The following is a 13,521-nucleotide window of genomic DNA, read 5'->3' as shown; positions in this document are numbered from 1 at the left end:
GAGGGAAAAAAATTCTGGGTTCCGGGGAAATTTTCCCCCTTTTTATTTTTTTTTTTTTTTTTTTTTTTTTTTGTTCCCATACTACTACAATGAGATAATGGATCTCATTGTGGTTCCTGGAGTCTCAAGCCTCCAGAAGCAGAAAACTTTCACTTTAAATGAATGAAAACATAATTTGTCTATTAGTTAATGTAACTAAAAGCCAAACCAGGGACAGACTTTACAACATAGTTTGGGCATAGATGTTGAAGTGCACCTTTTTTTTTTAATTTCGGGAGACTTGTTAGAACTGGAGAGCTTGATTATATAGTTGTTTGTTGATATGTCAATTAAAAGTACCCGGGGAGTCTTGCTTAATTGGTTTTACCTCTTGGGGACACTTCATTGCGTCCTGAGTGCTTGTACTGTTGTACCCACCCCCTCCTTCCTTTCAGCAAAGCCTATACCACCACCACCCTCCACACCCACAAGACCCAAAGGAGCCAAGAATGCTGGAGGTTTTCAGCCTGTGTGTGTATGTGTGGGGGGGGATTTAGCTCCTCAGAAGCTCAGGGTCACCTCCACACCCTCTCACTTTGAAACGGACCCCTGGTGGCAGCTCCTGGGAGATCCCAGTGATGTCTCTATCAGCCTGTCAAAAGAGATAGCCCGGGGCTCCACCAGGTCCCCCTGAGCCAATCAAACCCCTCACAAAGCACAGATGGATGCTCTTTCACCAGCATGCTGCTCCTGAGGAGGGGTCACCCGGCCACGCTGCTCAGTCAGCCAATCAGAACTCCCATTGCAGGGGCCCATTCCTTAGCTCAACTTCAATTATGACAAAGTAAATTTTAAGTGCATTTGTTTTTCCAGACTGGGCTGCGTGCACTTTACCTAGTTAAATAGGCTTTGGCTGCGGAATGTCAGAACAATGAAATTTTGGCTCCAGCTATTCTCCAAAAATGCGAATGTCAATAAGTGGCTGAATTTTTTTTTAAACGCTTGCTATACATGCAAGAAAACCCTGACGGACCGCATCCGTCATACTCTGGAAAGCCATTGCGGGAAGACTGATGGAAAAACCGAACACATCTGTGTGTACGAGTAACCATTAGACCAGGCCAGGTGATTTTAGTGGAAATATAAAGCACTAAGTGCTGAGGATGGAGAGAGAGAGTACTCTCTGCGAGATGAGCTCTTTCTCTCTCATCTGGACCCTGTTATTGTGAGAAGGCAACAAAGCGATGCATTAGGAACCACACTGGAGCCACACGGCTTTGATGTGAGCTCGGTAACCAAGGCACAGCGGTGGTCGGTGTGTGAGCTCAGTTTCAATGGCTGTGTTGTGTAATCAGATGTGTTTACCGTGTATTCACGTAAAGAAGTGGTGTAATCCATCCTCGTTGGGATGGAGCTACTGGAGGAAAAAAGAACACAAGAAAAACAAAAGCTTAATTTGATCAAGATTCTTTATTCTCTCAATTTGACAGTGTAAACATGATACTTTCATATAAAGTTAACATAAATCATCAGAGAAACTCAAGTGCAGGTAACTGGAATTAATACATTCAGAACATAAATACATGTTTCTAAGATAAAGTGAGGAAAAGTGGCACCATTAAATTATACACAGAGAAACCATACCACAGATTGCACTATAAAACTCAGTATTCTTTTCTGAAATAAAACTGATTTTCTGTGATCATAAAATATAGCATTTCATTACATTAAACTGTTGAAGGATAAAATAAAAATAAAAATAAGAAAAATAAAAACATGGCAGTCACTTGTTAAGGTTATATTGTCTTGAGGCAAGTTTTTCAGTTACACCAAAATAAGAAAAAATCAAGCCAACCCCGATGTCTTTCATTCCTGTTCTAAATTATTTTCAAAGATGAAGCTTGAGCCTTGCACAGCTCCCTTTTTCTTTACCTCCAAGCTTGTGATTGACAGCACCATGTGCTGCCCTCCTAGCTGCTGCAGTTCACAGCCCCTGTCAGGAGGGTGGCAAACACACAAGGCAGAGAGCGGCTGGCTGCCCCTCAGCAGCAGGGGGCAGCGTTGGGGTGGTGTGGCCGGGTATGCGGGGTCATGGGTTCAGCTGGCGCTGGAGCATTGTTGTCAGGTGGACTGCAACGTAACGCATTTAAAAAAAGAAAAAAAAAAAGAAAAAAGAAGAAGAGAGGAACAGAGAAATGAAGACCAGCCTTTCATCCAGCATGTCCGTTGAGCTTACTTCTTCTTGCGTGGCTGGTTTTGTCCAGTGGGTGCTCTCAGCACACTGTACTGCACCTGTAAAAACAAACAGGAGTTTGGTCAGAGGCAGGTAATCCGAGCTCAGTGGAGCGCACGGTAATGGCTCCCCTGAGGAGAGCTGGTGCAGAGCAAAGCGAGGCAAGCTCGCCTGTAATGAATCATTTTTTAAACACAGGAGCAGAGGGGATTAATCACAGGGAGGAAGGATTTGAGAAGTCAAGGGTTCTATACCAGTGTATCCCCCCCTTCCTCACTCTGCACCAGAATCCCAATATTAGAAACAGCCTTCAACTGTTGAGATGACCTGCCAGGCCAGTGAGGGAAGGGAAACCTGCATAATCACACTTGGTAGGTTATGTCTACTAAGGAAAACTTTGTTCATGGTTGCTGTTGATTCTGATGAAAAGTTGCCAGCTGTCTAAATCCAACTTTCTTCAAGACTTTGTAAGTCTCTGCAGTTTCTTTCTCGGGCTAAAGTCAGGGGTGCAGGTCATTTAGGGTCTCTGGTTTTGGTTTTCCAGGTTAACATGGAGCTGCCTTCTACAGGGCCCACCTGATAATCCTCACTGTAATGCATTGGTCAGACATTTTTCCTTAGGACTTTCACTTCCAACAGTTCAAGCCTGTAAAATGCACAACAGTTGTAGACTATCACCATCACCATGATGCTTAGTAGTCAGTGTGATTTTTTTTTTTTTTTTCTGAAATGCTGCTTGTTGTACACCAGATGTGATGACATAACATGCACACCTTCCAAAGTCCTTCACTTTTGCTTATTTCCCCAAAGGTCATTGAATTATCAAGATACTTTATTGCAAATATGATGTAGCCTTTGGGTTATTTCTGCTCAGAAGTGGTTTTGGCCTTTGAACATTCCCATACATATCAGGCCTTTAATGTGATCCATGAAACTGAAGCAAAAACGTGGTAAGTCACAGCTAACAGTTACAAAAGGAAATAACTATATATTTATCAATGGCCAGTTTAATGTGAATAGCTAACTTTTTCCAGTTAAAATAAATCAGCATAAAAAAATAAAAAAAACTTTTTTTTTTCATTTTTCAGGTTTTCTTTCTTTCTCATACAGTACCATCAGTGAGTACTGTACCAGCCAAATGGTCCATGGAGCATAAGAGCCACCACTAATCAAAACAGGGTGCGAGACAAACTCTTCAATAATGTAGTATACATAAAACTTAATTGATAGCTTTCTCAGATTTCAGCATGTGCACAAGTATCTCCTTAATTCCTCACAAAATTAAAAATGCCAAACAATCAAAGCTTATGTGAAATGATTGGCCTACAGGTTCAAAACAGGAGAAGGTTGGGATGAAGAGTCAACGATTGGGTGCAGAATAAGATTACAAGTTGGTAAAGGACTGAATTGACCCCGAATGATTTTTTTCTCCTCTTTTTCTGCTACTAACATATGTAGAATTGGAATTAATATCAAGTTTCACTCATTAGATCAACCATTTCAGTATGTACCATACTATTTTTCCTTAACTTTTGATACCGGAAAAGTAAGCATTGTTTTTCTTGTCCTAATTGCAACCACAATCCAAAGACAAATCATATTATTTAACAGGAAAAAGAGGCCATTAGAATTTGAAAACCAGCTTTTGAAGTTCACTTTCCGAGCTCAAACAATACAGTGTATCTGTTAAATAAAAAAAAGGTAAGAACTCTATGCTAATTAGCCGCTCTCCATTATTAGAACGAGAGATGGAATGTGGGAACAAAGTGACTGCCTCCTGCATCAGCACATGAAACTGTCCTCAGAACTGACAGATGCTTCTTATTTCCAGACAGACACGGCATTGTCAGAAGTCCCCGTTTGAGGCACACTTTGTAGATGTGCAAAGGCACTAATTGCCAAGTCACATTTGCAAGAAAGACAGGAGTCAATTTTCCATCTTTTTGCCGTTTTGTGTCCACACCTATCTGCAGATTGAAGTTCTAAGTCAACAAAAACAACAACAAAAAAAAAATGTGGTGTATTGTTTGGATCTCCTGTGTATATGATGTTAAGATTATTTTTCACAGGACGTAATGAAACACACACATGATGAATCTTAAGGGTGCTTTGTTTTTTATGATTGGAGCCATTTTCAAGATGTAGTTTCTCTTTTAAACCGGGCTAAAAAGTATTGTTTCCATGGGATTTGAAAGCGAGTCATTTTCAAAGCTCAAACGCCACATCCCAACGGGGGAAGAGGACATACAAAGGATTCCGAATCAAAATGCATTCGCCACCTTGTTTTGCCAACTCAGTCAGCCAAATCTCAAACAACACAGGCTTCCTCCAACATCACAGAGGAGTCAGCGCCGGCTTGCTGCAGGAGGACATCAAGGGTGCAGCTGAGAAACAGAGCAAGGTGAGAGTGCCTTGCCAGATTCAGGCTGTCAGGATTTCTTGCTCTGGTGAGCTACCTGCGAGATGAAGGCATTGTGTTGGCACTTCATTTCCTGCCTGCGGAAAATCCTCAGTCAGTGGACGGCAAGCAGCCTCGGCGACACTTATAACAAACCTGACAGCTCTTCTCGGATCTGAGATGTAAATGCAAATGACATATCAGCCGTGGCTAATATGTAATCACATATGGCACCCAGCAAGACGACCGGGGCTCACGAATATATTAATTGACTCCACCACCCTGAAGTGACTGAGGCCACGTCAGAGTTTCTGGGCTGACACAACAGTCGGAGTTGTCAGGAACTGCCTCTGCCTGCCTGCGCTCGGCCAATCGCCGGGTTTTGCGCCGCTTCAATCAAACGCGCAAAATTGCTAATAACGGACGAGGCTGCAGCCAGATAGCCGAGGAGAGAGATCTGAGCGCCTCCTCGTTCAGGCACGGCGGTGACCGAGGATGGGGAGTTGCACACTGAGGAATAATTGGGCCAGAGCTGCTTTAAAGGCGAGAGTCCATTAATAATCAAACAAAGCCAGAGGATATATCTCTGCAACACTTGGGAATTGCGGTACAGCAAATAATGCAGACATCTTCAGGGAATTCCATCCCTATCTGTATGTAAAATTGGACCCTTACCTTCTGAATATCAGAAGGCACCCTCTGGAGGAAATCCAGTATTTCATTACTGTCAATACAATATGGGTTGCGCAGTTTCTTGGTAAATTTGTTAATGCCTGTGAAAGTAAGCACAAATAAACACATTAATAAATAAAGGTGTCATAACAAGCAGTGCTGTTTCACATAGTTATACCCACTAGGGTTTTAATAATTATATTCTAAGATGGTGATCTGTTTCAAATCAATGAAATTAAATGCAGATGAAACCAACAAAATACGTCATCAATAAAAGTTTGACTTGCAAAAACTTAGCAACTTGTCTTGCATTTTTGCTACAATCTCCTAACTTCTTGTGCATCTATACTTGTTTTGCAGATGGCTGCAGAAAGAAGAATATCTCCAGGGCCTTGTAATGGGACCATTATATTCACAGTTCAGTTCTGTGAGCACCTTAGCATACAGACAAAGAACCTAAGGACTTAAATATGTGCAAGCAACTTGAAAGACTTGCCTTGCAACCACAGAGATGGGGGTTAACTGGGGAGGCAGAGGAGAGTCTCAGATTGTGAGTTTTTGTGTTTGATATATATATATTTTTTTGGTATTGATTGTGTTGAAGGCAATGTGGAAGTACTGTGGTTGTGGGCTTATACAGCTGGAGGAGGAGAGCCTGGTGAGGGCAGTGTTACTGCCTGACCACTGAGACAACAGTGTGTTGCTGTATTACTACAGCAGATAATGAGAGGCTAGACTAGGAGCTTACAGACTGCCCAAGGACATCATGTATTATATACGGCTTGCTCTTCTCTGCCTTGGCTTTGTTTTCACACAAACCCTTGGTCATGCCTCTGCTGGGCTTTGCTGCATCAGCCCACACTGAGAAGAGCGAACCTCTGCAACTGTCTGATCTCTGTGTATTTGCAGAGGTGTAGACATGGCAGAGTTCCTAAATTACGGCACATCGTAAATCAGACATTTTCAGTTGGAAGGAAACAGAAAAAGATAATCTGGGTAAATTTAAAATCTTCTTAGGATACAATGATTATAATATTGACTTGGTCTGCTTTTCCTTTATATTATTTTTTTTATTAAACCATGTGATTTCTAAAAAATAAATAAATAAATAATAATAATAATAATAATAATAATAATAATAATAATAATAATAATAATAATAAAACACAAAAAATGAACTTACCCCATACCAGAACCATATACCGTAGTGGGATTAAATACAACAGTGATGCAGTCACAAACAGCACCAGGCATGCCAAGAACGACATGAACGGCACCGACCAATTGAAGATGCTGTAAAAGAAATTTTCCGTTTTTATTAATTGTAAGCTGTAATTATCAAGATGAATAGAACTAAACATTTGAAATCTACCACTTTCTGCATAATGAATACATGAGTTGGAGCTTTAAGTATCTGATTTTAATTACTGAAACAAATTAATGTTTCTTCTATAATGTTCTAATTTATTCAGGTGAACATGAATCATCAAAGAAATTGCTCCGTAAATGTGGCCATTACTTCTTGACTCGCTCCCCGATGTTGGCGATTTCCTCCAAAACATTCTGGACCACCAGCACCACTTCCTGCACCATATGTATTTTATCAATCAAACCCTTTTTTCCAGGTTCCTAAAAAAATGACAGAAAAAAAAAAGAAATGCACAGACACTGGTGAGGTGCATTGCATGTCAAACGTTGGGCAGAGTAGACAAAGACCAGCTTAGCCCTGCCATAGCCATCATGTGTAATTTATCTATTGAATGGCCCATAATGAGCAAACACTGTACATCTTTAGACTATGTTTTTGAAGATGAGACAGACTAGGCCCTCAGGAGCTGTTATCCTGGATGGGATGAAAGATTTCAGCTTTTGTTAGCTGTGCACAATGGAGCTGTTGCACAAGTGCAGCACAATCAGGACTCCAGGGTAAGATGAAAAGTACACAAAATGGCCATATGCAATCAGGCAGACTAGATGACCAAGGCAAGGAAAGCAGGGGCCTCACAACTTCGGAGCGTTTTCATTCCAGCAGCCTGCACGGGGGCAAGATGGAACATGTTTTAACAAATATGTCAGATCTGCCCATCTAACTTAAGCCAACATTCCCTCAGCGTGAGAAAAAACACTCCAGCCTGCTTTGAGCAGTTAGATATACACTTATTTTCCTTTAAGAATGTTTTATGTGCATGAGCATATTTTTCTTTAAAAGCACTGATAAAACAAGTATTTTGAATCAGTATTTTTTTTTTTTTTTTTTTAGGGTCTTTGTCCAAATGTAATAAACACAATCACATCAAGCTAGGAAATAACGACAGCTATGAAGCCTTCCAGGGCAGAGGAGTGTGAGATAACGCAAGGAACACAAGCTAAAGAGAGCTGAGAAACCTCACATCAAAAGGAGGAAATAATGACAAGAATGATGACAGGGAGAAGAGTGGGAGAGGGAGAGTGAGAGGGGAGGGATGAGAGTGCTGGGGAGGGCGCTCTAATGGACCCTAACAGGAGGCTTGAGGATGTCTATGTTTGTGTTACAAGTCAGCTGAAGCCGCAGCCTGTGTGCACTGACAGGGCCCAGACAGAATGCCTTTATCAGAGCTTCACGAGGCAGCCCTTGGGAACGCACTGTCTGCCAGCACTGAGAGATTCCCCACTGCTGGGCCCACTCTGCTCCACGAACGGTGCAGGAAGAGAGCAATTCCCACACTAGCGGAACCTCCCCCGCTGGGCTCTGATCTGGACAGACACTAAAGCCGCAGCGCTGTCCAAAAAAGGAAAAAAAAAACATCACAACTATGTTTTCTTCCAGATTAACATCTACTGGTCTCATCATGTTAAAATACAGACTGTGTTTCTGCATCTTGCTCTGCTCTCTGCTCTGTATCAAGAGGTAAAGTTGTTATCTGAGCTCTTCTAAAAGGGTGAAAAATGTTTAGTCTGACGTGCCTGATGCACCCCAAACAATATTTGTGATCCTCGTGTGAATTACAAATACAATACTTTAATTAAAGGCAATTTAACTGGCATCACATGAAAATTAAATCACTATGGCACAGCTGCAAAGCTGCCAAAACTTGGCTTTCTACTTAAACTTGCAGGCCAGGAAAGGAGAGTATTAATCAGCAGAGCAGCCAAGATGCTCATGATAACTCTTGAGGAACTGCAAAGATCCATGACTAAGCCAGGAGAAGCTGTTGACTTGACAACTAGTAATCTTTACTTTCTACATATCTGGCCTTTGCTAAAGAGTGAAAGTCATTGTCACAAAAGCCACAAAAAGGTTTCTAGATTTACAAACATGGTGAAGACGAACCCTAAAAGAAAGGGAAAATAAACTATGTAAACCTTCTTCTCCCACATCACAATTAAGCTCTGCTTAGTGTTGAGCTACCCTCAGTTCAAAGTGTTCAAGTTTGTGGTGGTAGTGTGACAAAATATGGAAAGGTTCAAGGTGTAAAAACACCTTTTCTAGGCATTTTTTAAATCCAGCTTGAAATACAACTTTGGCAAAAGAAATGCAAATTATTCTCCAATTATAAAAAAAAAACAAAAAAAAGAAAACAAAAAAAACAAAAAAAAAAAAAAACAAGCAAGTAGCTCTACTTTGAAACATGCATCCAGCAGCACCTGTGTTAAGATTCCCCAAATCAAGTATTGCTTTAGGAACCAAAAATGTAAGTCCTTCCTACGTTGATCGTTAAATGGTATTCTTTGTTCCTTCATTTCTTTAAGGCATGTTACTTAGTTCAGAACCAAACAAAAAATACATAAGAGATCTCACGCTTAAATAGAAAAGGATGAGTAAACTGGGGACGGACTAAATAAGCTCAAAATTTCCCCTGATTAAAAAACCTGAGCGAAATCACATTCTCATTTCAGATAAATTGTAAAAGCTTCCTTTTAAGGTGCGGTAATGGAGAACCAATTTGATCTCCTGCAGAAAGGTAAACACCGTCCTGCAGACATGTGTGCCGTTATCAAAGGCAGGAAATAAAAGCTCATTTAGCATAATTTTAATTAGAATGAAGTATGCCAAATTTGAATTCTCAGACTGAATATTTATCTTGTGACTCTTTCAGATGAAAATACGAGTTTGTGTAAATGAAAAACACCTGTGTTCAGAGTGATTTATCTCGTGGAGCTAAAATAAACCAAAGCATTTATGCTGCAGTAAGGCTTTAGCGTGTTGCTGCTCCCACGACGCACGCCGCAGATTATGGGCAGCGTGTCTCACGACTGCGTTCAAGGAGACAAGAGCGGTGACAGTAAGGTGTAAAATGAGAGACGCAACCCCGAAGCCCCCTGGCACCCCCCTTGGCCACAATCCCAGCCCTCGTCCACCCCCTTAACTCCCACAGGCAAAGCTCTGAGACGGACTCAAACTCAGACCAGCACCGGCAGCCGGAGGGCAACAAAAAGGGGTCATTTCATCTCCTCTGCTAATTTCAGCTGGAGATCTATGGACTTGTTTTGGTTCTCTGTTTCTTTATGTTATGATTAAATATCGTCTATCTGCTCAATTTATACCCGAGGCCAAAGGGAAGTCACTTTGCCCACACATAATCTGTAAGCTGTCTCCTTCCCTGAGGACAGATCTGTTCACAGGCAGAAAATCTGCTCTGCATTATTCTGCTGTAACGCCGCCGTGGCTTTCGTCTCTCTTTAACGTCATGCCTTCACAAGCTTACTGCTCCAGCAGAGGTTTACATATTTCCTTCCTCAAGGGGGGGTAGAAACATATTTGAGTGGTAATCATAACCTTTTCAGAGGGAAAAACCTTTATTCATATGCTAGAGGAGAAACTAGGAAAGGAACGCAAGGCTTTGAAGTCATCAAATTTAACGCTGATCACTCTTTAACCCCAAATATTTTTTAAGAAGTCTTTGATAGGCCGTGTAAAGCTACACTGTTTGATCACTCTGAATGATATCACGTTCAAGTGACAGCAGGACCATAACAAGAATTTCAAATAAGCCACTTTAAATTAAAGCTGACAGCTTAAAACAAACATGGGTGAGTGCTTAATTAGTAAATGAAAGAAGATATTTCATTTCCAGGAAGTGTGAAAGGGCTTAGGAGGCTCATGGAAAAGCTTTCAAAAAGCTTTAAGAGGCATGGGTTGAGTTTGCAAACATGTGGCACAAGGAGACCCATGAAGCAAACACACTGCCATTTCTTACATGTGAAAAAAAAAAAAAATCCTCTATTATGCACTGAAGTTTCGAGGTATGTGGAAGCATGATATTAAATTCTGTGAATCAAGGTAATCCTTGCCTATTTAGTATTCATAAAACCCTGCATTTCCTTGTCCCTGCTGTTTGCTTAAGCACCGGTTTTCCTTTTGCAGATAGAAAGTGTGGCTTTACACCGCACAGACATATCACGCAAGTTTCATCTACAAATTAGCTCATTCCTTTCAGACAGGATTTGGTGGATATGCCTGAGTTTTTTTTTTGTTTTTTTTCTCTCTTTTTAAAGGAATCTGGCTCTTCTGTAGCCTCTGGTCATCTGCAGTAGAATATATTGAGCGCATTATGGATATGAATCCTGGGCCTAGACACACAGAACAAGGGTCAACGCTTGGAGGCTCAGTGTTAGTTCCACACTTCATTGCCATAAAACAATAATGCGGATTCCTGTTAACACCCCCCCGCCTCCATTCTTTAGCAAAAACAGCAGGATGAGTATAATTGAATGTTGTGTGCTGTGGGAAGTATAATTTTCAGGCTACTTAAAGATTTCCTGTTTTGTTTTTCAAGAGACACTAGAGAGCTGGAGTCAAAATCAAGAGGGGCAAAGTATTAGTCACTGTTGGATCCTTATTTTTGTTAATATGTCCTGTAAAAACTTGCTATACTAACTTGTATACAGAGCCAACCGCTGCTGGAAATACTGAGTCCAAGTCTTTTAAGTTATGTCTCTAGTCTGAAACCATTATAAGTCTTACAAGTGACTCTTAATTATATTATGTTTGGACTTTTTAATTTACTTCAAATAATTAATTGAGCAAACTGTTTGATAACTAGGATCAATTAAAATGTATGTGTGACTGAACTGAAATGATTTTTCTTGTAAAGTGCCTTGAGATGACATTTGTTGTGAACTGGCTCTATATAAATAAACTGAATTGAATTTACTTTGACTGGGTCACATGAATATGCTTTGATCTAAACCATTCATTGTATGTATGGCTGCATCTTCAGGGTTGATTCCCTGCTACGAGGTGAACCTCTGCACCAGAGAACCTGCTTAGTTGTGCAGGTTTGCTGTACTTCCTACAAACCGTGCTGCAAACTGCAAACGGGCCTGCAGCTTTCTTGACAGTAGCTTTCTTTTTGCCTCCGTTCTACAAAGGTCAGAGTTTTGAAGTGCGCGATTAATAATTGTTCTATTAACTGATTCTCCAACCTAAGGTGTGGATCTCTGCAACTCCTCCAAAGTTTCAAGGACCTCTTGGGTGCTTCCCTAAGTAATACTCACCTTGGCATGCTTCCTTATTGTGTAATCCTTTCCCTTTGCCAGATGTTAGATTGGACAACACTTGAAACATTGTTTTACAACCTAACTTCACCACAACCTTACCCTTAACCCACCGACTGGGTTCTCTGATGTGATCCTGTTGGTCCCCTAATGCTTTCCAATAAACTCCTGAGACCCCACAGAACAGCTGGATTTACATAGAGTATAAATAACACACAGGTGGATCCGTTTGGCCATTTGGGTTACATCTACCTCAGTGCAACTGGAGTTTATTTGGGGGTATCAGAGTATAAATGTTGTATGTAAATGCTGCAAAACACTTAAGGTCCATCTGTAAAACCATGCACCACTTCCTTCCATTTCACAATTTTGAGCAACTTTGTGTCAGTCCATCATATAAAATTCTGACCAACTTAAGGGTCACCGCAATCATGCTCTCGTTATTGTGCTTGAGTTTGCCATTGATGTTCATAAACATCTCATGTGTATATTTTCTTTCGAAATCTTCTTCAAAATTGTATTCATAGTGGAGATACCCATGTGAGAAAATTCAACCAAGTACATTTGAAAATTTTAGAGTTAGATAAGATGCGCTACCTTTTCGTCTTCCTCTTCGTCGTCACCCATGGCCATGTTCACCTACGAGAAAATAAAGGGTATGAGGTGATTTCCAACGAATGAGACATGTGGGCACTGGAGCATTTTTAACAAACACCTAGTAATGAAATTTTCTTTGAGCACATTCACCCCTATTGGGAGAGGCTTGTTTCCATAGAGACTGCATCACAGGGGTGACCTCACACAAAAGGAAAGGTGAAGAAGGGCCTTCCTCGCAAGAGCAATGTCACACCAAAAGCAATCTCTTTTCTCCAAAACATAGGCACACAGAAAAACAGAAAGACGAAAGAGAGGAAGAAGAAAAAAAAAACATTTAATTTAGATGTTGTTGCCTAGATCACTTTATATCAAGTCATCCCCAACCCTGCTGTGCTGCACACTGTGACATTGCCCCGGTGCAGAGCGGTGACATTGCTGGCCGTAGGGTCTAAGTGGGGTGACAGAGTCTCAGAGCTGGATATGAGGGTGAGTCTGGACATTTCCCAGAGACGGCATCTCATCCAGCAGTCACAGTGAGTGGGCCATGGGTTTGACTTTGGGGAGAGTGTGGGAGTGGGCTTGGCCTATGTCTGGTCAATGAAGAAGGCCTACAAGATGGTGAAATTGAGGCCAGTCAGTAGTGTGAACAGCATTGAACTCCATCGGCATGTGTAAAGAAAGCATCATTCCCAAAATGGTAGGAGGTGAAAGAGCTATGCTAATAAAAGGGGAGGCCCACATTAGTAGATGTAAAGATTAACAAAGACTCATACAGTAATGTCAAAGTGATTTATTGCTCCTTTTTTGTACACTATAAAAAAGGACACATATAGATGGATTCAAACGTCCTGGTGACCTCCAGAACGGCCATGCCACAGTGACAGAGTCAGCTTTTTCCATCATCTCTTGGTCATTCAGCTTTTTCATACAAAAGTGCAAAACTGTTAAATTCACTGCTGACTGCGTTTAAGACAGTATTCAAATTTAAAATGTTCTCCAATATGACAACATGATCAACCTCTCGTTAGCTTTAGCGTCGAGGCAGATGATAATTAGCCAAAGTGTGCTGTTACTACTGTCCTTTGACATTGGGATGGAGGAGGGTAGGAAGAAGGTAATTATTTACACCCAAAATTACATGAAATAAAAAACATTGCAGTGGTGC

The 13,521-nt window shown here is 41.1% G+C and overlaps 1 protein-coding gene across 4 annotated transcripts in view; it reads right to left on the bottom strand.

The window, feature by feature from the left end:
• Positions 1-1,432: 1,432 nt before the first annotated feature.
• Positions 1,433-13,521, bottom strand: part of LOC106958798 (multiple C2 and transmembrane domain-containing protein 2-like) — a 50,146-nt gene continuing 38,057 nt past the window's right edge. For all 4 annotated transcript variants that reach the window (XM_015050884.1, XM_015050883.1, XM_015050881.1 and 1 more), the window contains 5 exons: positions 12,357-12,398; positions 6,802-6,911; positions 6,466-6,575; positions 5,286-5,383; positions 1,433-2,271 (listed from right to left, as the gene is read on the bottom strand). In XM_015050884.1, the coding sequence (XP_014906370.1) occupies positions 2,212-2,271; positions 5,286-5,383; positions 6,466-6,575; positions 6,802-6,911; positions 12,357-12,398 (420 nt within the window). In that variant the 3' untranslated portion in view covers positions 1,433-2,211. The remainder of the gene's footprint in view (positions 2,272-5,285; positions 5,384-6,465; positions 6,576-6,801; positions 6,912-12,356; positions 12,399-13,521) is intronic.

This window comes from Poecilia latipinna, unplaced genomic scaffold, assembly GCF_001443285.1.
Source record: "Poecilia latipinna isolate Pla-1442-1.1 unplaced genomic scaffold, P_latipinna-1.0 Scaffold1017, whole genome shotgun sequence".
Taxonomy (NCBI): Eukaryota; Metazoa; Chordata; class Actinopteri; order Cyprinodontiformes; family Poeciliidae; genus Poecilia; species Poecilia latipinna.
The sequence above is the reverse complement of the archived record's forward strand: the minus strand, read 5'-3'. Positions and strand labels throughout refer to the sequence as shown.